The 26,895-nt window shown below is 46.9% G+C and overlaps 1 protein-coding gene across 6 annotated transcripts in view; it reads left to right on the forward strand.

Annotated features, from left to right (window-relative positions):
- Nucleotides 1-251: 251 nt before the first annotated feature.
- The window catches only part of PECAM1 (platelet and endothelial cell adhesion molecule 1), a 62,395-nt gene continuing 35,751 nt past the window's right edge, over nt 252-26,895 (forward strand). For 4 of the 6 annotated variants that reach the window (XM_043464573.1, XM_043464579.1, XM_043464597.1 and 1 more), the window contains exons 1-6: nt 852-1,126; nt 1,213-1,239; nt 11,238-11,531; nt 15,367-15,672; nt 19,638-19,913; nt 25,728-25,976. In XM_043464573.1, the coding sequence (XP_043320508.1) occupies nt 1,063-1,126; nt 1,213-1,239; nt 11,238-11,531; nt 15,367-15,672; nt 19,638-19,913; nt 25,728-25,976 (1,216 nt within the window). In that variant the 5' untranslated portion in view covers nt 852-1,062. Of the gene's footprint in view, nt 400-851; nt 1,127-1,212; nt 1,240-11,237; nt 11,532-15,366; nt 15,673-19,637; nt 19,914-25,727; nt 25,977-26,895 lie in introns of those variants that run through there. The other 2 variants (XM_043464565.1, XM_043464554.1) reach the window with 2 other exon arrangements.

A 26,895-nucleotide genomic window follows, 5' to 3' on the forward strand; every position in this document is an offset into this window, starting at 1 on the left:
CTCTCTTTCTGACCATACAGTTAACTTGTCCTCTTTCAGTCTATCACCCATTTTACTGGTGGTTTTTGATCATTTACTAGGCACCAGGCACTGTGCCTGCCACCATGGAGCCAGCAGTCTGCTTGGGGAGGCGGGGCACATTAGAAAGTGTCTGAGAAAGGAAGGTGAGGGGGCCCAGAGGAAGGGCAGCTCAGTGTGGGGAAGACAGGGGAGGATGCTGAAGGATTGATGCCTAGACTGAGTTATGATGAATGGGTAGGAATTCGTCAGAAAAGGAGAGGGGAAAGGGTACCAGAGTGTTGGCAAAGTCACAGACATGTGATGTGTTCTGGGAACTATAAATTTCAGCAACCAGAGGGCAGGGCAAGGAAGGAAGAAGTGAGACACCAGGCTGGAGAGGTAAGCAAGGGCTGGGCCGTGAAGGATGGGGAAGTGACTTTCTCTGGAGGGCAATGGTGGTTGGGGAAGGGCGTTACAGGGTCTCCCTGACAAACCTGCAATTCTCTAGAAAAACAGTCAGTCCTCTCCAAGCCCGTATCAGGAAAGGCAGGAGGTCCAGACTTGGGCTGTGTGAGAAGAGACCCCTTGGAGGGGCCAGAGGAAAAGCAGAGAGCTATGCTGAGTGTGCGGGGAGAGAAGCCCTTTGTGGGAAGCTTGGAGAAAGGGAGGGAGGAACCTCTCAGGCTGCCATGAGAAGGGGGTCCCCAGACCCAGTGGAGACACAAAGAGGGTCAGGAGCTCTGAGGCAAATGTCACTCATGTCTCCCCCCACCCCAAACAAACTAAACAAAAGCAGCTGCGCTCAGTGGCCCCTCAGGAAGGCCAGTCATTTCCTGAGGAGATATGAGGCCGTCCAGGCATTGTTCCTGGTTTCTAGCATGGCTGCCATTACCTGACCAGCGCCTCGGCCAGTGTGTCCGCAGCGCCTGGAGACGCTCCCAATCGTGGTCTCTGCTTTTCACAGGGCAGGTCTCTCAACTGTGACTCCAGAGAAGTGTCTTCTGCCCCCCGGGGCATGGCCGCAACGCAGAACTAACCGCCAAAGTCTTCGCTTCTCTCAGGATGCAGCTGAGGTGGACCCAGCAGGGCATGATGTGGCTCGGAGCCCTGCTGACACTTTTGCTCTGTGAGTTCCCACTCTTGCTCAACATCACTTAAGCTTCTTGAGAAGGGAAGCTCATGAAATCAATGTATTTCTCCTGTCTTTTCCAGGTTCAAGCCTCAAAGGTCAAGAAAACTGTAAGTCGTGAGATTCCCATCTAGCTTCATTCCCTCTTTCTGTGACTCTGCTTGTTAGGATTGGTGGGTGAAGGGAGGGGTGATTGGAAAGCGAGTGATTCCACAATTTGGGTTTTTTTTTGGTTGTTGTTCTGCCATAAATTTCTTTCTTTTTTTATTTTTAAGATTTATTTGTTAATTTATTCATTTTAGTTTTCGGCTGCGGTGGGTCTTGTCGCTGCGCTCGGGTTTTTTCCGGCTGCGGCGAGCGGAGGTTACTCTCCAGCTGTGGTGCGCGGCGGGCTTCTCATTGTGGTGGCTTCCCTTGTTCTGGCTCACCAGCTTAGTTACTCCTCGGCACATGGGGTCTTCCTGGATCAGGAATTGCACCTCTGTCCCTCACATTGCAAGGTGGATTCTTAACCACTGGACCACCAGGGAAGCCCTCTACCATAGCATATCTATTTTTCATATCCCCAATTGTTTTTACTAAAAAATGAGATACAATCAACTTGTTAGATTCATGAAGTCAGAACAGAGTTTAAATTGTCGTTATGAAAAATAAATAAATAAATTGTCATTATGACTTCTCTCCTAAATGATCTAAAACAGGTTAGATATCATCTCCCATCTATCCATGAGGCTATGATATCTAACATACCTGCAAATTATCTGCAAAATACCTGTAATACTTTGTTCTGGGGCACGGGAAGCAGGTTTTTGCCTGACTTTGAAATCTGGCCTGTCATCCACTTTAGAGCTGATTTGGAATCGTTAAGATAAGCAGGTTTTGTTGTGCTTCATCTGGAACCCGGTGAAGTAGGGGACTGGGCGGGGTCTGGGGACTGAATAGAGGGAGAGCTCACAGAATGAGATCCCCTTGCCAGAGGTCACGTCAGTTGGCAGCAGCTGGGTGACTGGGTTGCTGCTTGGAGATGCCTTATGTGTGTGGTGCTGTTTGTTGAGCCCCCAGCTTGGAGCAGTCACTCGTATGGGGAGGGCTCATGAGACTCATGAGGCCGATCTGGCAGGTCTCCTGTGATTGCCCAAGTGCTTTGAAGGGTGTTTGATCCCCATGGCTACCCACAGAATCAGGATGTCCATTAGCTTCGTAATCAGACTACTTGACCGATGAAATCTCTGACCCTCAGAGGAACTTGTCCAAAAAGAGTCAGTTAGAACATCAGCAATAGAACTTCCCCTTCTCAAAACCCGATTGTCTGGAGTCTGGAGCCACAGGTTTGACTCAGATCTTTAAAGCTACTATTACTCTGTCTCTTGGAGATTTTTTTTTTTTTTTTTTTGAGGTACCTCTGTACTGTTATTTGTTTGCTTGTTTGAAAATTTTGTTTTATTTTTGGCTGTGCTGAGCCTTGATTGCTGTTTGAGGGCTTTGTCTAGTTGCAGTGAGCAGGGGTTACTCTCCAGTTGCCCTGCCCGGACTTCTCATTGTGGTGGCTTCTTTGTTGCAAGAGCACGGTCTTTAGTAAATGTGGGCTCTAGAGTGAGCAGGCTTCAGTAGTTGTGGTCATGGGCTTAGTTGCCACAGTCCTCCCAGACCAGGGATCAAACCCATGTCCCCTGCATTGATAGGTGGACTCTCAACCACTGAACCACCAGGGAAGTCCCTCTTTGAGCCTTTTTCTCAGTCTGTAAAACCATTGTGATGAGTCAGTATGAGATGAGATGAAAGAGGTGACTCACCTGCCCACCATATAGTAGTTAGTAAAATAATGGTTTATCATGGTTCTAACTCAGGGCTTCCCCAGTGGTTCAGCGGTAAATAATCTGCCTGCAATGCAGGAGATTCGGGTTCGACCCATGGGTCAGGAAGATCCCCTGGAGAAGGAAATGGCAACCCACTCGAGTATTCTTGCCTGGAAAATTCCATGGACAGAGGAGGCTGGTGGACTACAGTTCATGGAGTTGCAACGACTCAATAACAGCAATGATCCTAGTTCACCATCACCCTCGTAGCTCCTCCTCTGTCCATTGCAGCCTTGTGCCTCTGCTTTGGTCCAGACCACACCCTGCCTCTGGACTTCTTTAGCTCTCCGTTCTTCATCCCTGTGTAGCCCTATACTAAGGTCACAGGTGTGGAGCCCTGTACCAAGGTCACAGGATAAAAATCTCTGGAATGACCAAGCCCCATACCAAAATGTCATGGTCCATGTGCATTTTGGAAAAGAATTTCCAGACATGAGGCAGAATGAGATGAGAAGGAAGTTTCTTAGAGTGGGAGACGCTGTTAGAAAAGCAGGCCATCTCAAGGGAGAGCCATTTCTGACAACCATTTCCCAGGCTGGTAGCCTGTTTTTATAGCCCCAGGACAGACAATTCCTACTGGAATGGTGGCATTAGGTGATTGGTTAGGATGCTGTGTGTGTGTTAGTAGCTCAGTCGTGTCCGACTCTTTGTGACCCCATGGACTGCAGCACGCCAGGCCTCCCTGTTCATCACCAACTCCCGGAGTTTACTCAAACTCATGTCCATTGAGTTGGTGATGCCGTCCAACCATCTCATCCTCTGTCGTCCCCTTCTCCTCCTGCCTTCAATCCTTCTCAGCATCAGGGTCTTTCCAAATGAGTCAGCTCTTTGCATCAGATAGGTTGGGTATTTTACCTAATATTGGGTCAGGGAACTGGCCGGTTTAGATCCAGAGGCTCATGGCAACAGTTGCAGTGGGGCTTGGTCAGTTCCGGAGATTTTTATCCTCTGACCTTGGTATAGGACTCCCACAGTCCCCACCTCAGGGGGAAGTCAGTCACTCCTTGCCCAGGTTTCCCAGAGAAAGGTCTTTGTAACTTTGGGGAAGACCTCAGGCTCTCCGACTGCCTCCTGAGGCCTCCATCCTATTTTACCTAAGGTACCTGTGCAAGGTCACCGCTGGGTGATGGCAGAGCCAGGCAGGGGGGCCTGGGACTCAGGTCTACCGTTCCTTAGACCACCCAGGACCATGTGCCTGACCTGCCAGCCTGCTCCATGGTTGAAGTGCTTGGTCAGCCCTGGCCCTTCCTCTCCTTTTACCTCAGGCCCCCACCCAACCCCAGCCGGCCAGTCTCAGGAGATGACCTCAGCTCCCTCTTCACCTAGAACACAAGGCTGTCTGGAGGGAACTCCCTCCACTTCCCGCCCTGCCCCGGCTTCAGGCTTATCTGCCTCCCCACCCGTCCTCCCAGCTTCCCTCCTGGCTTCAGAGGCCATGTCTACCCTGCAGCTGGGTAGGGCCGGCTGGTCCACCTGGGCTCTGAGCCCATCCCTGGCATCACCCCCTCCCCCAGAATCTCACGCTGTCCCTGACTGAGCCACCTACCCCACTTTTAGTAGCTACCCCTGGCTTTGTGGCTCTTTCAGTCTACAAACGTGATTCGTAACACTTTATTTTAGGAAAAAGAAAAATCACAAACAAACCCCCCATTTATCTTCTGTCCCCCTATCTATTCGCTCCCTTCCTCAGTCAAACTCCTCTGAAGCCTTGTTTCTTTAATATTTATTTCTTTATTTTTGGGCTGCTTGGTATTTGGAATCTTACTTCCCTGACCGGGCACTAAACCCGTGCCCTCTGCAGTGGAAGCGTGGAGGGTTAACCACTGGACCGTCAGGGAAATCCTCTGATGCCTGATTTCTAATCACTTCTCTGCTTCCTCACCTCTCAGTCAACCCTACCAAGCAAGTCTGGCTTTGGCCCCCACACCTCCCAAATCCTCGCTATGAGGTGATGCCAAATGCCAGGGACACATCCAGACCTTGGCCTTCAGGACCCCAGTGTTTGCACAAAGCCTCATTCTTTGGCCTTGTAAACCCTCTTCCCTGGTGTTCTCGCACCAGGGAGACTTTCTGACAGGAAGACTTGGACTTTTTCCCCAGGGAGACTTGGACTTTCCCAGGGTCTGATCCTTGCTGAAGCTCATCTCCTCCTCCCTCCCCCAACACACACCTCCACATGCCCACCCTCCAGTTCCACTCCAGCTCTGGCCGCTCCACTGATGGTCAGGCTTTCTCCGGGGCCGTGGCTGACGTTTCCTCCTAGTCATCCCCTAGGGTCCCTCAAACCAGCTGCAGCACCAGAACTTTGTCCCGCCCTTATCTTTGTCTGGCCTTGTCTCCTTTAGTCTGCAGCACCTAGGTACCTAATCCAGGAACCTTATCTTCCACCTTTTACCTCAATCCCCATGGCCAATCAAACAGGTCAAATACATATAACAAATATTATTATTATTATTTTATACTTTTTTGGCTGCACCGCATGGCATGTAGGATCTTAGTTCCCTCACCAGGGAGGGAACCCATGCCCTTGCAGTATGTTCATAATGTCGTACAAACATCACCACTGTCTAGCTCCAGAACATTTTCTTCACCCTCAAAAAAGCGAAGTCCTTCTGCATCCAGTAAACATTTCTCAAGCCCATCCCTGCCCCTCAGCCCACTGAGTCTGCCCGAGCTCAGGCCGCATCAGCTTTCACCTGGACCTTCATGCATGTAGTTGTAGCCTCCCCTCCCAGCCCACAGTGGTCTTTCTAAAGCTCCAGTATCATCCGGTTACCCCCCACCCCTCCCAAGACCCTGAGGACAGGGCCCTGCAGGTCAGCAGGGTGGACAAGGTCCTCTGTTCTGGCCCCTCCTACCTGTCCCCACACTCCGGTTCCTATGACCACCTGTCCCCGGAATGCATTGATTTCTCCTGCCCCTGTGCTCCGGTACATGCTGTTCTCCTGCCCTGAGTCCCCCACCCATCCCTTCTGTCCCAGTCCAAGGCTCAGTTCCGGGGTCACTTCCTTCAGACTTGCCTTGGCCTCTGCTGAGCACCCCTTCCTCCTGGCCTTACACCACTTACTCCAGCCGTCTGGGTCCCCCCTAGCCTGCACGGTCTAGGACAACAGGGCTGCTTTCTTATTCACCTTGTGATCCCAGCACCTGGCACCTGGTACTCGGGGAATATTTTCCTGAAAGAGGCTGGGACTGAACTTGGAGGTACCTGAGATTCAGGGGAGCTGGGTCAGCACACTCCATGCTAGCATCACGGGTCACCAGGGCCTCCGTGCTTCGTGGCTCCCTGTATTTTCCTGAGACTGGTGGATGGTCCCTCCTTCTCTATCGCCCACCCCCAGCCGCCCACTTCTTTATGAGTCATTTCCAGGTGGAGGGCTGAGGAGGTGACTGAGTCACGCTGCCTCATCTTCCCCAGAGCATCAGCATCCGCTGACCGCGTGCCTGAGGTGGAGGGAAGCAGGGCCCTTTGTTTTAGGGTGCGGGGCCTTGGCGCTGTGGTCCCCTGGTGTCTCATCTGAGCTGTGGTGACTCTCTTGCTTTGGATCTCCATCTGCCCTTCATCTCTCCAGGTTAAAAAAAAATCTGTCCTCTTTGAGCTTCCCTGGTGGCTCAGATGGTAAAAATCTGCCTGCAATGCCGGAAACCCTGGTTCAATCCTGGGGTTGGGAAGATCCCCTGGAGAAGGAAGTGGCAACCCACTCCAGTATTCTTGCCTGGGAAATCCCATGGACAGAGGAGCCTGGAGGGCTACAGTCCATGGGGTTGCAAAGAGTTGGACATGACTGAGCGACTACACTTCACTTCTCAAGCATGTCCTTTCATTACAGTTCTGAACCTTTGGTGTCCTCTCTCCAGAAAAACACACACTTGCATAGAATTGGAGGTGGTTCATGGGTCTGCTAACACCTCTCTGTGAACTTTGGGGAGGCTTGGGTTGTAACAATCACTCTGTTGTGTAAATAATGAGCCCTACACACAGTAACCCAGTTTGGCTGCTTCTGGAAAGTTTATTCACAAAGAGGATATTATTTTCCATATTATCTTAATGATCGCATCCCCAGTGGTTTAGCTGTAAAGAATCCACCTGCCAATGCAGAAGATGCAGGAGATTCGGGTTTGATCCCTGGGTCAGGAAGATCCCCTGGAGAGGGAAATGGCAACCCACTACAGTATTCTTGCCTGGGAAATCCCAGGGACAGGGGAGACTGGTGGGCTGCTATCCAAAGTGTTGCAAAGATTCAGACATGACAGACTGAGCACACACATGTTGTAATAATCAGGTAGAGATTTTTGAAGGTTGTGTGGTGTATTTGTTATCTATTACTCCTTAACGAATTATCCCCAAACTCAGTGGTTTAAGATAATTTATCATCTCCTGCAGTTTCTGAGGGGCAGGAGTCTGGGAATGGCTTAGTTGGGTGGTGCTGACTCAGGGTTTGTCTGGAAGTTGCAGGTAAAATATTGGTCAGTGTTATGATTTACCTGTGGAGAAGGCAATGGCACCCCACTCCAGTACTCTTGCCTGGAAAACCCCATGGACGGAGGAGCCTGGTGGGCTGCAGTCCATGGGGTCTCGAAGAGTTGGACACGACTGAACGACTTTACTTTCACTTTTCACTTTCCTGCATTGGAGAAGGAAATGGCAACCCACTCCAGTGTTCTTGCCTGGAGAATCCCAGGGACAGCGGAGCCTGGTGGGCTGCCGTCTATGGGGTCGCACAGAGTCGGACACGACTGAAGTGACTTAGCAGCAGCACCATGATTTACCTGAGGGCTTGTCTGATGCTGTGGATTCTGCCTTTAAGCCCACTCATGAGGCCATTCCTCACCATGTGGGTCTCTGCAGAGGGAGGCTCATGACACGGCAGCTGGCTTTGCGCAGAGTGGGTGATCCCAGAAGAGGAGGGGGTACCCAAGAGGAAAATTGCAATTACAAACTAATCTCAAAAGTGACCTACTAGCACTTCTGCAATATTGTTGTTCCTGAGACCAACCCTGGTCCGACGTGGGAGGGGACCACTTGCGGGTGTGACAGTAGAAGGCAGGGCTCATTGGGGTGCCCTCTTGAAAACTGGAAACCAGAAGGGTGTTGGTGGAGGTTGTGGTCGTGGTGATAAAACCGAGACTGCTGGTCTGTTGCATCAAGTCAATGAGCTGGGATTCATATCTTGGTACATTTTATAAATGCTTCCCCTTCTGTCCTGTCTTCCCTTCTTCTTTCTTGTCTGCTCCCGCTGGCTGGCTATGGAAGTGTGAGATCCCTACCAGCGAATCAGCTGAGTTAATCTATTAAGCAGACGTACGTTAGGTTTGCTTAGAAAAATGAGGTGGCGGAAGCGCCTGGTGTTAGTACACACCCTCCTCTTGAAAAACCAACTACCCGATGCTTTAGCTGAGCTTGCTGTAAAATGGTTAGACAGTGTTAGACCGCCCTAGGGCTGATCAGTAGGGAGACTCTGGCAGGGCTGGCGCTGAGGCTGGAAGGCCTGGAGTAGGAAAGGGTGGTGAAGTGTAGACCATGAGCCCCAGGTGGGCAGAAACTGTGCCAGTCTTACCCTTCTCTGAGCCCCCAACATTGGGTGCAGTGCCTGGCACAGAGACGGCCCCTCCAGTATCTGCTGAATGAGTGATGCGAAGTGGGAAGGAGATGTCAATCAGGGGCCAGGCATTGGGCAAAGCGGACCTGCCCTTTCAGTGTTCTCAGCTGCCTTGGTTTGGTCATTCATTGTTTGAGATTAAAATACCAAGGAAGGCAAGTATTAGTGTTCCTTCTTTACAGGAGGAGAGGTGGTATCCTGGAAGGGTTAGATAACTCCCAGGGACACCCAGCTAACGGCTGAGGGACCAGGGGTTTGGGACCAGATGTGCCCGACTCTGCTTTCTTCCTGGTCCCAGTTCTGTGTCCCAGTGATTCAGGCATGGGTGTGCATTTCATTCAGATGATGACAGTAAAGTAGCCCCAACCAGAGGGGTAACTAACACCAGGAATCTGGAGAAGTTGTTGTAATTCACCTTAGAAATTTAAAAATATTTTAGGTTTTTAAAAATTATTAATTTGGCTGTGCTGGGTCTTCACTGCTGCGAGGGGTTTTCTCTAGTTGTGGTAGGTGGAGGCTCCTCTTTAGTTGCGGTAGCTTCTCTTGTTGAAACACACGGGCTCTAGGGCACCCAGGCTCAGCAGTTGCGTCTCCCGGGCTCTAAAGCTTAGGCTTGGTAGTTGGGGCCCATGGATTTAGTTGCTTCATCACATGTGGGATCTTCCCGGATCCAGATCAAGTATCAAACCTGTGTTTCTGCTTTGTTGGGGGGACTCTTTACCGCTGAGCCATGAGGGAAACCCTGTTTTGTTTTGTTTTTCCCCTGAAAAAAATTTGCTAGAAATAAGACTTCAAGAAAGAGCTTTAGAAAGCACAAGATTCAACAGCTGGTTTTATATCTGTGACTGACGGAATCTAGTCAACATTTCAAAAGCACTTTGTGCCAGGAACTGTGCTCCAAGGACTTAAACTCAATTTCTCATTTACACTGACTATTATTATGTCCATTGTGACTTCCCTGGCGGCTCAGTGGTAAAGAATATGCCTGCCAAGTAGGAGACTCAGGTTTGATCCCTGGGTCAGGAAGATCCCTTGGAGAAGAAAACAGCAACCCACTCCAGTATTCTGGTCTGGTAAATCCCATGGACAGAAGAGCCTGTCAGGCTACAGACTGTGGGATCGCAAAAGAGTCGGACAAGACTTAGCCACTGAACAACAATGTCCATTGTATGTATAAGCAAACTTGAGACTCAGAGAAGTTCAGTGACTTATCTAAAGCCACACAAGTTGTGTGCAGAGATGGGATTTGGTCCAGAAAGTCTGACTCTGCACTCATCCCCCTGCTCTCTATCTCCTGATAGAATCACTGTACTAAACAGCATCACTTAAAATGAAGGAGAAGGTACTGAAGGAGTAGGGAGACCTGCCTGTCCTTACCTAGGAGGGAATGTATAAATTGATGGGAAAATAACATGGTTAAAAGAAACTTCTGTTCTGAGTGCTCACCCAATAGGCTCCTCAGACCAGGACCTGAAAGACAAAAAAGGGGGTTCTGAAGATTAATGCTGTAAGAAATGCACCTAAACAATCACCTTGTTTCATCTCATGACTAATCAGATGCCATTTTTTGTTAAGATGCTCAGAAATAAAGGCACAAGGATGGACTGTTCTATTCAGTTAAAACCTGGGACATGTTGAAGTTAAATTTTAAGTTGTTCAAAAAAGATTTGATGTTATGAAAAGAGAGAAAGAAAGACATTTTTTTTTGTTTTTTTGTTTTTTTTGCCAGTATCTCTGGCTAGCTACCTGGCTATACCTTTTGCTGTCTGTAAAATGATTTGGGACCACTTACAAAAATTATGTATATTATTGTTCAATAGGATAAAATAAGGAAATCAGAGTGAGAAGAAAATTAAGGCAGTTAAACAAAACTATGACTCTTTCAGCACGGAAAAATACATCCCAAATGTTGCTAGAGGTAAAATTTGGAGCTTGTACTTCTTAGCAGCCAAGGTGAAAAAGGGAAGCAAGATCCATGAGAAAATGTGGTTTCAAGTTCTCACTCATCTGGTGAGGCTTCTGACTCCATCAGCTAGAAAACATCAGCTGAGACTGTGTTAATTTGGTCAGGCTAGGGTGGGGGGATGGAGGGGTGGCGGGGTTGTGGGGAAGGTGGGGGAGGGTGGCGGAGCATTTCCTGGGCGTCACCATGTGATTTCAGAACAGTGGTAGCCATCACTTATCCCGCAATTACTGTGTGCCAGGAACTGCACTGGGTGACTTTCTATTCTTCTGTCTTACAACAACCTACTATGTACATGTTGTAACCTCATTTTAGAGATGAGGAAGTTGAAGTCAGAGAGGTTAATCACCCAAGGTCACACAGTAAGTGATGACCCAAGACGTGAACATTCCTCTGCCCAAATCCTAAGCTCTCTCCAGGGCCACGATGCGGTGGCTCACTGGCTGCACACATCTCCTGGATGTGTTTTAGTTGTCACGCTCTGAAGCCTGCCACCTTGTCATGGTGGGAATATGAGCCACTTAGTACTAACTGCCCTGTGCCTGACCCACCGCGCATAGTCATCACCTGCTTGGGACCCCTGGACCCTCTGTTGTGCAGGAGGTGATGATACCCATCTGATGATGACGGTGATATTGTTCCTGAGATAACAGATGGGTGGTTCTGCTCTCCTTCCCCTCGGCCTTTAGCCTTCACCATCAATAGCATCCACATGCAGATCCTGCCGCAAAAGGAGGTGCAAAACGGGGAGAACCTGACGCTGCAGTGCATCGTGGACGTCAGCACCACCTCGCGGGTCAAGCCTCTGCACCAGGTGCTATTCTACAAGGATGATGTGCTGCTTCACAACGTCTCCTCCATGAGAAACACAGAGAGTTATTTGATTCCCCACGTCCGGGTCTGCGACTCAGGGAGATACAAATGCACCGTGATCCTGAACAACAAGGAGAAAACGACGCCAGAGCATGAGGTGTGGGTGAAAGGTGAGAGCCCGGAAAAGAACACGGTTTGGGAGGGTGAATCACAAACAGGTGCTGTAGCTAGCAGAGCGACTGAATGAGTCACTTACACACTGGACCTCCCTGCCGATCCACCACCCTTCTCACTTGTGTGCTTGACGTTTCCCCAACCTGGAAATGCTGGCAGTAGACACGCTCCCGATTCACCAGGCTTTTCCTTACCGCCTTGCCTTTGCACAGGCTTCCCTTGTGGCTCCGCTGGTAAAGAATCCGCCTGCAATGCGGGAGACTTGGGTTCAGTCCCTGGGTTGGGAAGATTCCCTGGAGAAGGGAACAGCTACTCACTCCAGTATTCTGGCCTAGAGAATTCCATGGGCTCTATAGTCCATGAGGTCACAAAGAGTGAGCAACTTTCATTTCACTTCACTTGCCTTTACACATGCTATCTGCTCTCCCTAGAACTCCCTCTTCACCCCCTCTCCTCATGAACCCTCTCTCCTTGAACACTTAACTCAGTGATCTCTCCTCTGACACTTTTCCCAAGCAAAATTGATCTCCCCCAGGGTCCTGGTCCTTATAGCTCTTGACCCTCTCTGCATTCAGTGGTATTTGTACAAAGATCAGGGCGCTGGGTGCTGACACTGGATTCTGCAGTTGCTCTGCTTAGTTTTGGTCTGGACAAGTCCCTTACCTTCTCTACACTTTAAAATTCTCATCAGTGAAATGAAGATAACAATACTACCTCAGGGAGTTACTGAGAGGATTAAAAGATTCTGTGTTGGTAGAGTTTAGTGCAATTTCTAGCACATAATGAGTTTCCAATAAGCTGCAATTACTATTTCACTCAATAATGCAAATTTCTAACACATCTGGTTGCTCTCCAGACTGTGAGATCCTGAGGAAAGAGGTGGTGTTTAGCTTTTTTCTTTTAATATATCTCAAAAAAATCTGGCTCATAGTAGACACTCAATAAATGATTGTGGAATATGTATCATTGGGGGAAATTTGGCTCACACAGTTCCATCCATCCATTCGTTCATTGGTTTACTCTCTCAAGAAGCATGTCCCAAGGTTGCAAGTCAGGAAGAAAAAAAAATAGGTGCTAGACATGAAAATGCATCAGGCAAATCCTAGCTCTGGGATGCAATTACAGTCCTGAAAGGAAGAGAGATATTTAACAAATCACTGCAGTTCAACAGTAATTTGATCTGACTACCTTGGGAGCACAGCGGTGAGAAGAAACAATTCAGCCTAGAGAAGTTGGGGATGGCTTGCCGGAAAATGGACACCGGGTTCAGATACAAAAGATCACGTAGGAATTATCTTGATGGCCAAATGGTGCCAAGGACAGAGAAAAGGGATGTAGCATAAGAGTGAAAGTGCAGAGGCTGAGAAAGAAGTTGCTCTCCCAGCAGAGTGCCCCTGGGTCAACTTCCCTGACCTCTGTAGGCAGGTTTTCAGTTCCCGTCTCTAAAATCGAGATCACTGGGTATCTCTGCATACCCTTGAATGTTGTTTGTTTTGAGAATTAAATGGGGGCAGAGGGAGTGATCCAATGTTGGATGAATGAATGGCCCACCATGTACTAGGTGCTTGGCCAGACCGTCCTTAGAAAGAAATAATCTTACAGCAAACAGGAAATAGGAAGAATCAGTAGGCAAGGGTTCAGGGGCATTTTCCTCTCAGAAGTATACAACCTCTGACCACCTTCCCATCAGGCTTTGAGGGTCACACGGGAGGACATGACTGTGTCATCCTCCAGGCCGGTTCGTCCTCTGGACATCCTGGGTGTCCCATGGACAATCGCAGCATGGCTGGCCAGACATCCCTCTGTATCACCAGGGGCCACAGCCACAGGGAAGCAGAGCAGCACTTCAGCATCTCCACTGGGGACAGGGGAGGAGCCAATAGGTCCCCATGTTCACAGTAGTGATGAGGAAAGAGTGGCAGGCCAAGACTTTGGGAAACAGATGTTGAAAAGAAATGTGCCAGAAACTTGGGATGATTTAATGGACATAGTTTGTGAATTCAGCCCCATTCTTTCTGGACAGCTGCTGCCATAATTGTCATTTCTGCATCTTTGAGCTCACTTCTGTGATCAGAACAGTCGTTCATGCCATTGTTACTTCCAGTAATAAGAACTACCACTTATTCAGGCCCTCATGAGACAAGATAAACGTTTCTCAGCACGTCACATGCATTTCATTTTACTCCTGCAATGGTACTGCAAGATTAGCCTGGTTCCTCCCGTGTACAAGTGTCAACGCTGGAGCTCAGAGAGGTTGGGCGGTCTGGTCACATCAAACACAGAGCCTGAGTCAGAACCTAGATCTATCTGACTCCGCAGTTGGCCTCTCTCTCTTTTTTATGATAGAAGGTCTTTGAGGCAGACAAAAGACAATCCATTCATTCATTAGCCATTTATCAAGTGCGCATTCTGATGAAGACCTAACAATGAGTACGAGGTCATCCCATCGCTTGATCCCTTCTCCTGGCGATCTCATGTCGGGGCAGGGGAACACCTTCACCAGAAGTGACAGCGGAGGTGGAGCACGTACAGATCTCCTCCCCAAGAGGACAACTCTGCATTTCTCCCTTTTTTAAAAAAAATAAATAATATTTTTATTCATTTTTTTTTAAACACCAAAAGCATTTTGTATTTGGGGTATAGCCGATTAACAAGATTGTGAAAGTTTTAGGTGAACAGCAAGGGATTCAGCCATACATATACATCTATCCATTCTACATCTCTGACCTGGGCTGGTCAAGGAAAAAGATTCACGAGTCTTGAGTGACGGAGGGCAGGTGGCACATTCAGGAAGAGGCAGGTTTAGGATACGAGCAAGTCTGTCTGATTCCAAGATAGAGTTCATGGCCCTTGGACCCTGGGGCCTGGACAGGACAGCTCATCTCAGCCAGACTCTTCCAGCTCCCTCTAATCCGACCCCGGCTCACCACCTGATGTATTTTCCCCTCCAGCCCTTCCTCTGCTCTAGACGGCCATCCTGAAAAGCCACTCATGTCCCTTGGCACAAGCAGATCCCGATGCCCTGGAATGCCTGTCCTTAGCCCCCATCTCACTTCATCTGTCCAAATAACCTCCTTCCTCCAAGAATCCTCTCAGGCGCTATTCCTTTCTAGGATCTTCTCTGATTCCTCAGGCAAAGAGGGACTCCTCCTTTCCCGACTGCTCCCTAGGTCACTGTCTCTGTGAGGTACTCGAATTCCTAGTTATTTTCAGCTTTCCTTTTTTAACTGAGAGGCCACGCCTGCCTCTTCTCCTCCCCACCCCCACCCTTACCCATCCCACCCCTGCCTCTGGCTGTAAAGTCACAGACCTGGGGGTGAGTCTCAGTTGCTCTGGGGCTTGAAGGCTGTAAGCTTCTGGGTGAGCCTTGAACCTCTCAGAGCGTCACCTTCTTCATCTGTAAAATGGACATAATTTTCTCTTTCGTGCCCTCCCCAGAGATTTACTATGAGAATTGCAAAATGGAGTCATGGATAGAAAGTTAATCCTAGCTTGTTGTTGGCATTCAGTATATTGTAACAACCACCACAGTAATACTGATGAATACTGGCAGCCTTTGTTTTGTTCTTAACTATGTCGGTTGAGATGACTTGACTTGCCAGTGGAATTATAAACTTTGAAAGCACCAACCACATCTTAGACATAGTCTATATATTTTTTCAAAGTACCTGGTATGGTGTTCAGCACATACATACTCAATAATTACCTGGTAGGTAGCACTGAGGTTCTGGGAACAAAAGAACCGTCAGATGGGTCAACCCCAGTGACTGGGCTGATGGGTGGCTTGGCCGCTGGAGCAAACATACTAATGAACTTTCTCTTCCCCCAAAGGAGTGTCTGATCCCAGGGTGACGCTGGACAAGAAGGAGGTGATAGAGGGTGGAGTCGTGGTAGTCAACTGTTCTGTCCCAGAGGAAAAGGCTCCTGTACATTTCACAATTGAAAAATTCGAACTAAATATAAGGGGCGCCAAGAAAAAAAGAGAAAAAAACTCTCAGAACCAGAATTTTGCGACGCTGGAATTCACAGTTGAGGAGCAAGACCGTGCCATATACTTTCAATGTCAAGCGAAGATCTTTTCCGGGTCCAAAGTGGAGTCCTCCAAAGTCATGAGGAGTGAACTAGTCACTGTGCGGGGTCAGAGTCCTACTCTCCTTTCTATCATTCTTCCTGGTTTGCTGATTTGGTCTGGGGAGACAGAGCCCAGAATTGGAAAGGGGCTCAGGCCTTTGCTGCTTAAGACTGTTCTTTGTTTATTATTATTATTTTGTGTTGGAGTATAGCTGATTAACAGTGTTGTGATAGTTTCAGGGGAACAGCGAAGGGACTCAGCCATACATATACGCGTATCCATTCTCCCCCAAACTCCCCTCTGGTCCACAAAACATTGAGCAGAGTTCCATGTGCTATGTGGTAGGTCCTTGTTGATCATCTATTTTAAATATAGCAGTGTATACATGTCCATCCCAAACTCCCTAACGATCCTTTCCCCTCATCCTTCCCCACCCTCCTGCAACATTCTCTAAGTCTGTGAGTCTGTTCCTGTTTTGTAAGGAAGTTCATGTGTATTTCTTTTTAGAATCCACATACAGGAGACGTCATACCATATTTCTCCTCTGTCAAAACTGTTCTTAATCACTTTATATTTTTCAAACTTTTTGACTGTGGCACAACTTAATTATATATACATATATATTTCCAAACAATTCTTAACCTTTGTACATGATGCATTTTGCTATTTTTCTTTCTATCCTATTTCCATTTCTTAAAGCACTGGCAGAGACTCACTGAAATGATATCTTGTGTGACCTGCAGCTTGGGAACTGTGACTTTCAGCCATGAGGATCAGACATCAGGAAGTGGGGTCTGGAGGGGACCCAGAGGGAAGGGGGGCAGGTCCTCAGCTTTCACCTCCTCCATCTGACGAGGAGTTTCCCTCTTCTACCCATCCTTCCATCACTGAGATGTTGGACAAATAGGAAACAGATGAGGTGACCTGAGAAGTGCTCTCAGGTGAGAAAGGCTACAGCAGAGGGGAGCCAGGGTCTGAGTGTCCAGGGCAGAGAGCTCAGAGCTCCAGGTCAGGCAACTAGCAGCTCCCAGTGGCCTGAGAGGGGCGCATGTGTGAAGCAGGAAGGAGGTAGGGGAAGGAACAGCTTACCGCAGAAAGCCTCAAGTGTATTCAGGATTGGAGCCCTACAGCTTGTTACGAGGCCCTCAGGGGACTTCCCTGGTGGTCCAGTGTTAGGAATCTGCTCGTCCACTGCAGGGGACACGGGTTTGATCCCTGGTCAGGGAACTAAGATCCTACATGCCGTGTGGTGTGGCCAAAAAAATAATAAATCAAAGCAACAATTAAGAAAAAAAAAAAAACGAACCTCTGCTTTTGGCACCTTCACTTTTGCCCATTGTGTGTACATAATGCTATATTGTATGTGTATATATTTCCTGTATAGTATTATGTGTATGTATATATATATATATATATTTATAGTATTATGTATATACAAATTTTTTTTTATTGTAGTTCATGGTGTGGGTTAAATTTTCAGAAAATGTGGTACTATATAAAGTGACAGCTCTTCACAGTAAGTACCAGCACTTAGAGAAAGTCTTTTGTATGGTCTTCTAGACTTGTTCTGCTCATTCATCATGTGCACACACAGTTTTGACTTGTTTATCTTTGTTTTTACCAAAAAAAAAAAAAAGAGAGAGAGAGACCTGTCAAACATTCTATCTTGTAACTTTTTCTTAACAAATACAATATAGATGTACTTTTGTCCATATCAAGAAATACAGATCTTTACCATTTTAGTGACAACTCAGAATCTTGTTGTAAGGATATGCTATAATATATTTGCCTCATTTCATGTTAGTTTTTTAAATTAATTTATTTTTTGAAAGTGAAAGAAGGTTTTATTCAGGGAGGGAACACACTCCATAGCCAGAGCCTGGGCCATCTCAGAAGGTGACAGTCACCTGCCTCATTTTATGTTGATGGACATTTAGGCATTTTTTCCCCACTTGTTTGCTCTTAAGACAATCTTGCAGCAAACATTCTTGTAACTTCTATAGTTTTGTGAGTATTTCATTATTATTTATGTGTCAAATTCTTTTTTTTATTTAATTATTTATTTATTTACTTTTTGCCGGGTCTTTGTTTCTCTAGTTTCAGGGAGTGAGGGCTATTCTAGTTCTGATGTGCAGGCTTCTCATTGTGCTGGCTTCTCTTGGTGAAGAGCATGAGCTCTAGGGCACCGTGGCTTCAGTAATTGTGGCACAAGGACTTAGTTGCCCTGTGGCATGTGGAATCTTCCTGGACCAGGAATCGAACCCGTGTCCCCTGCTTTGACAGGCAGATTCTTAAACACTGGGACCACCAGAGAAGTCCCTGTGTCAAATTCTTGATTCAGATGTTTTGTGCATTTTTGGTATTGAAAAATATCACCAATGCGCTCCTCCAAAAGGATAAACATTTCCATCAAAAGTATTCATTCTCCCACATCCTCATCAACAGAGTACATTATTGATGTTTTCTCTTTTATTGACTGCCTGTGAGCAGCTTGCAGGATCTCCGTCTTCAGTCAGAGATTGAACCTGGGCCACAGCAGTGAAAGCACCAAATCTTAACTAGACTGCCAGGGAGCTCCCAATATTTTTGTTATTTTTGACAGTCTATTATAATTGAGGCACAATGGCATATCACTACTGTGATTTGTATTTCTTTGGTCTAAAGACCAAAGAAGGTTGAGTATGCTTTTTACATTTGTAAATGTGTACTTTTATATCCCTTCATGCCTGCCTATCACATACATTTTGCCCATATTTGCCTACTGCTTCTGATTGATTTGTTTGAGCCCTTTATAAATTAAAGGGATGAGCTCTTTGTCAGGTGCTATGCAAAAATTTACCCAGTTTGTTACTTGTCTTTCTTTTTTACTTCCCTGAAAAAGCTTTCAATCTTTAGTTAAAATCAAATTTATGCATCTTTTCCCCTTATGGTATCAATTTATGCATTTTTTTTTTACGGTATCCAGTTTTGTGATTCATACCTAAAGTTCCTCCATGCTCCAAGATTATTAAAGCAAAAAATGCACCTCTGTTTTCTTTTACTATTTCTGTGGCTTAATTTTTTTTTCCTTTTGTGCATTTAGATCTCTGATACATCTGGAGTTAGTTTGGGTGTCAGGAAAAAATCTTTAGTTATTATCAAACTACCCCAGAGGGTATTGTTGAATGTCCTAAAAGATGCCATCTCTTTTTTTGACTCTTACTCAGGAAAACAAACTTTTTTTTTTTTAATGATAGCCTTTTATTGTGAATTTAAATCACTTTACAGTTAAAAAAATAAAACTAACGAATATTAAAGTAGTAGGTCACTTTAAATTTACTTTTGGCGTCTTTTAATGTCCTTATCTGTATTTTATGTGGCTGTAATCAGTGTATATACTCCTCTACGCTCTGCTGGGGTTTTTGGTGGAAGCAAAGGCCTGGTCCTAGTTCCCTCATGTGTCCAAACCCTAATGTTGACCCATATTTTATTAAAACAGTGTTTTTCAAACTGCATGAGTCATGAAATCAATTTAGTTAGTCACAAACGGCATTTTTAAAAAAGAAATAGAATAGACTAAAAAACACTTCGCAGGGGCATATGGTTATTTAAAAATTCATTTCCATGAAGCTGAACTTTGGAAAGCAGGGGAATATCTAAGCTGAAATGCCAGAGGTCCATGAAATGGTATGAGAGTTACCTAGAAAACCCTTGGTGGGCAGGAGAAGGGTCTGATTCTCACTGCTGTGATTATTTCTGAAGTCATTTGAAAAATGTTCTTCAGATGAGGTGTGGGTTTGACCTTTGGGAAGCTCAAAGTTAGAGAAATGAAATTAAGAAGAAGGCTGAAGATGCAAGAGTGAGTGAGAGGGAGGGAGCACCAGAGCAGCCTAGGTGAAGGTTTTTGAAAGGAAAGGTTGCTTTTTTTTTTTTTTTTAATTAATAAGGAAAAACTGGTTGGCATCCAAAAGCACAGGAAAGGGGAGGGAAGTGCCTTTTCTCCTCACCCAGATTTGAACCTGAGTCCAACCAGCTTGTCCTCTTCTTGTAGAATCCTTCTCTAATCCCAAGTTCCACATCATCCCCGAGGGAAAGATCACAGAAGGAGATGACCTCCAGGTCAAGTGCACAGTTCAGGTGACGCACCAGGCCCAGTCTTTCCCGGAAATCATCATCCAGAAGGACAGGGAGATTGTCGCACACAACAGCCACAGCAGCGAGGCTGTGTACTCTGTGATGGCCACGACGGAGCACAACGGCAACTACACGTGCAAAGTGGAAGCCAGTCGCATATCCAAAGTCAGCAGCGTCATGGTCAACATCACAGGTAGGGCGGCTGGAGGGCGTCGGCCTGTGGCGGGCTCGCGAGGTCTCTGTGCTGGAATCCGGGCCGGGCAGTGAGAGCTGGTTCTTCTGCTCCCGCCGGTCTGAATGGGTGTGTGCAGGCAGGGCCGTGGTGCTCATGGGGAAAAAGTCAGTGCAGAGCGAGTCAGCAGACCCCTGTGGTGCTTGAGGGTGCAGGTTGGGCCCTCAGATCCCAGCCGGGCCACTCGGTACATCTGTGACCTTGAGTGAGTGACTGACCGTCTCCTTGCCACAGTTCTGACGTTGGAGTGATGATAGGACTGCAGGACTGTTATAAGGACTAAATGCCATTGCCTTTCCTACAGAGCCGCATACAGAGTAAGCACTCAGCAAATGTTAACTGGCGTTTCTATTATTATGTCACATTTTTCTTCCCTTTGTGCCAAGTACTGTGCTAGATCTCTACATCCCTGTGGAGGTCCTAAGACAGGGTCAGGAGCAAAAAAGCATTACTAGACTCAAAAATCATAGTCACAGTTCCTCTTTGTTGAATACTCTTTGCCTGGTTTACATACATTTTCATTTCAAGCTCATAATTGTGCCATAAGGTAGGTATTATGATGCTGGCTTTATGGATGTAGAAACTGGAGCTGAGAAGTCAGGTCACTCACCCAGTGATTACAGGATTGCCGAGTGGCAGAGCAAGAGTTACCCCCGGCCTGTTAGATTTCCAAACCCATGTACTTAGAAAGTTCCCCGGGATGCCTTCCTTCTTTACCTGGTTTTACTTTTCATTTACTTATTTAGTTTAATTTGGCAGCTGTACTAAGTCTTCATTGGAGAAGGAAATGGCAACCCCCTCCAGTATTTCTGGCCTGGAGAACCGCATGGACAGAGGGGCCTGGTGGGCTATAGTCCATGGGGTCGCAAGGAGTTGGACACAACAGAGGACGCACAGACACACAAGTCTTCACTGCTGCGCTCTGGCTTCTCTAGTTGCAGTGTGTGGGCTTAGTTGCCCTGCTGAGGTTGAAATCCCTGACCGGGGATAGAACCCATGCCCCTTGCAGCAGAAGTGCAGGGTCTTTTTTTAAAAATTTTAATTGGAGGCTAATTACTTTACAATATTGTAGTGGTTTTTGCCATACATTGACATGAATCAGCCATGGGTGTACATGTGTTCCCCATCCTGAACCCCCCTCCCACCTCCCTCCCCATCCCATCCCTTCGGGTCATCCCAGTGCACCAGCCCTGAGCACCCTATCTCATGCATCCAACCTGGGCTGGCGATCTGTTTCATATATGATAATATACATGTTTCAATGCTATTCTTTCAAATCATCCCACCCTTGTCTTCTCCCACAGAGTCCAAAGACTGTTCTATACATCTGTGTCTCTTTTGCTGTCTCGCATTTGGGTCATCGTTACCATCTTTCTAAATTCCATATATATGCATTAGTATACTGTATTGGGGTTTTTCTTTCTGACTTACTTTGCTCTGTATAATAGGCTCCAGTTTCATCCACCTCATTAGAACTGATTCAAATGTATTCTTTTTAATGGCTGAGTAATATTTCATTGTGTATACGTACTGCAGCTTTCTTATCCATTCGTCTGTTGATGGACATCTAGGTTGCTTCCATGTCCTGGCTATTATAAACAGTCCTGCGAGAAGCGCAGGGTCTTAACTGCTGGATGGCCAGGGAAATCCCTACCTGGCTTTACTTTTCAAAACAGCCTTTACCAGCAAAGAAAAAATGTACTCTACCTCTCCCTGTGTATTGTATATCTTTCGGCACTAGAATGTTAAGGTGGTGAGGATATTATCTAGTTTATCCAGTGCTATATCGCTAACAGCCGAACAGTACCTGGCACACAGTAGACTTTCAATACATATTTGTTGGATGAACAGATGAGCATCGGTGACAGCGTTCCAGAGGCAGAGAGAGTCGGCACTTTTTGGTTCCCAAGTGAAAGTGTTCATTCATTCATCATTCATTCGCTCATTTACTGAGAGCCTCCTCTGTCTCAGTCTAGACTGTACAGTCACAGTGATGGTCTCCCGTATCATGGGTAGGCTGTCATCTACCCATCTAGGAGACTGGTAGGTGTTGGATCCTGCTGGTCTATACCAGATTGGCTCCTGCTAGCGATTTAGTTCATTACTGATAATGGCAAATATTTTGATGGCACATATTTTTTTGGATAAAATATAATTATCTCATTAGAGAACAGTACTCAGTTCAACATATATTGAGCACCTTCTGTATGTTGGGCAACTTTGGGGACCTAGGGAGCTGCCCTATGCAGCTTTGAAGAATTTCACAGACAGAAATAGATGATGAGAATGTGATGTAATGATCAACTCCATTAAAGAGATGGTTGTATGGCCATGGGAGCAGCAGGGACTAAGTGGCAAACACAAGGGCAATTTCAGGGGTTAGAACAGTACTCCAACCCCTCGGACCAGGCTACTTTAGGGAAACACGAGGCATCTTTGGACCACAAGATACTATTGCTGCAGCTGATCCCACATCAGAAGTCTGAGTCATGCTGAGTATGCGAGTCATTCAGAAGGCGAGGCTCCCTGGCCCAATAAAGCCCAGTGTTAGGCTCGGCCGGCCCTTCCATCCCCTCAGTCTGATGCTCTGTGCTCCGGTTCCATGCAGAGCTGCCAGAGCCACGCCAGGGCTGGCAGGCGACTCCCCCACCTTCAAGTGCTGCAAGCCCTTGGACCTGGCTCCAGGCCCACTTCTGCAGCCTGTTCTCCACTCCCCTGTTGCTGTCCAGCCTCACTATGAGTGGTTCTATAGAGTGATGTTGGAGGCTCACAATAATTTTGTGGACATCAGGATCATTGAATTAGTCATTTGTCTTTGGCTCGAAAGTGGGTTTCCATCACATTTTCAGACCCAGGTACTGCCAGGACTTGCAACTCTGTCCTGTCATCTCATCTCTACAATCACACCCTCATTCTGGCCCTCACACCAGGATGTCATAGGAGTTCCCCAAGCATCTCTGCTCCAATTCATCCTTCGACTAACCTGTAGGAGAAGCACCTGTTTGGCTTCATTGTTCCTGGGCTTTATGGGCTTCCTTGGTGGCTCAGTTGGTCAAAAAACAAAAACAAAAAAAACCTGCCTGCCAATGCAGGAGATGAAAGAGACCTGGGTTTGATCCCTGGCTCAGGAAGAACCCCTGGAGAAGGGCATGGCAACCCACTCCAGTGTTCTTGCCTAGAAAATTCCATGGACAGAGGAGCCTGGCAGGCTATAGTCCATGGGCTCGCAAAGAGTCAGACATGACTGAGCATGCATGCGCACACACACACACACACACACACACACACACGCTTACATACACCTTCAGCTTGACTCCAGCCCCTTCCAAACATCTCACCCCACTCTGCCTGGAATATTATTTCTGCTTGGTCACTGGAAGACCTCTACTGTCCTTAAAGACCAAGCCCCAAATCTCCCTCTAGGAACCTCCCAGGAAGAGTCCCATGGTCACGCCTCAGTTCCCATCACACTCTTCTCCTGTCTACAGGTCAACAGTCACTAAAGATTTAGCATCTGTCTCCATCATCCTGGGTAAGCTCTGGAAGGTCTGTGGCTCAATTCATCTGACAACATTGATACTTAGCACAGAGCTTGGCATGTTATAGGAACTCAGTAAATGTTTGCTCAGTGAGTAAATAAAAGACTTATCCTTATTAACCCGAGTGATGGTCCAGCAGGTCTGCTTACATCTCCTTTACAAACAGATTATTCCCTAACAACATCTCATTCTTAATTGTAAACCATTGTCCACCCACCCCAGCAAGATGTTTTGTATTTTTTGCATTTTTGTTTACTTATTTTTAAATGTGAAATCATTTCTGTGGGATTCTTCCTGAGTTTTTTTTTTTTTTCACTTTTTTGGTATTTGTCCAATGACATTGTAAGGTCCTTAAGGAGGTCAGTTTCTTTCTTTTTTTTTCCCCACTCCTAACCTAGAGCTTTGTTTTATTTCATTTTATTTCATTTGGCTGTGCCTGGTCTTAGTTGTGGCATGCTGGATTTTAGTTGCCCCTCTTAGTTGCAGCATGTGGGATCTAGTTCCCTGACCAGGGATCGAACCCAGGCCCCATATATTGAGAGCATAGAGTCTTAGCCACTGGGTCACTGGAGAAGTCCCCTAACCTAGAGCTTTTGATGGTGATTTGAAAAGTGGTAAGTTGATGTTCATTATATGGAAGGAAAGAGGGGTGGAATGTGCCTCAATGAATTAATTATTAGGAGATCACCTGATTTACAGTGTTATTTTATTCCCTATCAAGGAAACTAAGAAGACACTGTGTAAATACTGATTATAATTATGATGGAAATGACTTCCATTTCCATCCATGGAATATTAGTGATCATCACAACAGTGTTGGTTTTTACTTCCAAACCTGTATGGCAGATCAAATCCTAAATTTAGAGCAAAAGGTAGAATTTGACCCCTGAGTCCTAATTGCATTCTTAAACCCCTAAGGTTTTCTAAGAGAAACTTCAAGTCTCAGTCTCTTTCAGAGTCTCAAGCGCCACTGGCTCCTTCTTCCTTCTGCTTCCTTCTGCTTCAAGAGTCATAACCATGGAGTCAGTGTGCATTTGCTTACATGAAGGAGCCAAGTCTCTGCAAAGGTTATATAGCTAATAATAATAATAATAATAGTAATTCCTCTGCAGCTGAAAACAAACATTTACCATTATTATAAAATACTGGTATTGTTTAGAGAATATTTGTATTAGGAGATGATGAAACTTCTTGAAAGTCAACCACAGTCTTTAATACTCTCGACATCCAACCTACATTATGATGCTAATAACTCCTTCCAGTAGCATAGACTGTTGAAACTTACCAAGTACTTGGCCTTGGGAGGCTTCAGGTGGCATCTTCATGCTCCTCCATGGGAAGTGCTGGAGGAATGGTGGCCAAGCTGCTGCTTCCCAACTCCACAGCATCACTCTGCTTCAAGCCCAGACCACACTCCCTCCTGCTTCCAGTCTGGGTCCCTCCAACCCCATCCACTCTCCTTCCAGAGATCTCCCTACAGAACACATCTGAAGCTATCCCCGTGACTCAGACCATCCATGGCTCCCGTTGTCCTGAGGGTATAATCCACACTTTTTAAAATGCGATTCTCAAGTTCCTTGAAGATCTGCAAGCCTTCTTTTTCTTCTCCCACAGCGTCCCAGGCTGCCTGAACTTTCAGGTGCTTGAACCTCTTGCCAGACCTTCCATATGTTATTCTCTCTTCCTGTGATACTTTCTATCTTTGCCTGGATAACTTACCCCAGGAGTTTTCTCCTGCTTTCTTCAAGCCTACGTTCCACGTCCCCTCTATGGGCTCTACTGCAAACACTATCTGAAGAATCGCCCACGAGACTTAAGCACTTTAGAGTCAAGGACTGTTTCTTTTCTACTGCTACCTCTCCTCTGCCAAACACAGAGATGGCCTGAGATAAATACTTGTGGGATGAAACGAGTGAGTGGATGAATAAACGAGTGAATGCCTGAGTCATTACTTGCCACATTACAAATTGCCAAATTTTTCTAATCCGTGTCTGTAAGATAAATTGGATTAATGAGGGAGGCAATTCCAACTCCATTGGAATTCCAGGAGAAGAATGAACCCTGGCTTGTGAATTGCGTGATCATCAGGTTCTTGAGAAGCAAAGGGAAACTTTGTGTAGGAAGTGGGGAACTGGTTCTCCCAGAAGCACCTGGGCCACAGCCTTCTCCATACAGGGGACTGGGGAGCTGGTACCCGCAAACATCTCACCCCATTCCCACTCACTGTTCTTTTCAGAGCTGTTTTCCAAGCCTAAGCTGGAGTCATCAGCCATACATCTGGACCAGGGCGAAGATCTGAACCTGTGGTGCTCCATCCCAGGAGCACCTCCGGCCAACTTCACCATCCAGAAGGGAGGCACGACTGTCTCACAGACTCAAAATTTCACCAAGAGAGTGTCAGAGTGGGACAGCGGGTCATACACCTGTGTCGCAGGTGTCGGCAGGGTGGTCAAGAGAAGCAACACAGTCCGGATAACTGTGTGTGGTGAGTATGTCCTCACTGGCCCTGAGAGCCTCTGGACTGAATGGGAGAAAGGGAGTTTATCTCCAGTCGCCACCCTCTCCATTCTGAAGATGGTTCAGACTGAGGCAGGATAAAAACCCAGGGGGTTGGGGAGGGGGATTTGGGGAGAGAGGAGTGAAAACAAGAGGCTGAATAGCAGCAAGTGGGTATTTCTGCTCAGGATACAGGTGAGATGCATCGAGAGCGATGTCGTTGGCAAAAGTCACGTTTGTGGCTTTGTTGTGGCTGCATGCTGATGAAGTGGCCTCCGAATCCACAGGATTCTGCTGCTTGAACAGGCACGCACCCAAAGGGTCAGGGCGGAAACATTGCTTAATCAATGCTAAGCTTTAAGATTTTAGGGTTATTTTTTTGCCATACTGCCTGGTAAATGGGATCTTAGTTCCCTAACCAGGGATGGAACCTTCGCCCTCTGCAGTGGAAGCTCGGAGTCTTAACCACTGGACTGCCGGGGAAGTCCCTAGGTTCCAGTTTTTGATTCCTCTCCTGGCTTACCCAAAGGGCTGGGACCCCTACTGGGTAGAAGTAGATATCTGGACCACTTAGGGCCGGGCTTCTCGGACTTGAATGGGCACAAAACACCTGATTACAGCGCAGGTTAGATTGGGGTCAGGTTCTATGTCTTTAACCAGCGTCTTGGAGATGCTGGTGCTGCTGGGCCCCGGACCACACTTTGAGTAGTGGGATGTGAAACGCCAGTCAAGCTGTCCCTGTCACTGTTCTTATTCAATAGTCATGGTCCTTCAGTGTAAACCCAGCCAAGATTTTAGTCTCAACCGAAGCAGGATTTTAGCGGTCATCTACCCGACAAGGAAATAATATACAAGACAAATGTGGGTCATTCTATTGTAATTGTGTTGTAGTTCTTGTAAGGAGGTCA

This window comes from Cervus canadensis, chromosome 1, assembly GCF_019320065.1.
Source record: "Cervus canadensis isolate Bull #8, Minnesota chromosome 1, ASM1932006v1, whole genome shotgun sequence".
Taxonomy (NCBI): domain Eukaryota; kingdom Metazoa; phylum Chordata; class Mammalia; order Artiodactyla; family Cervidae; genus Cervus; species Cervus canadensis.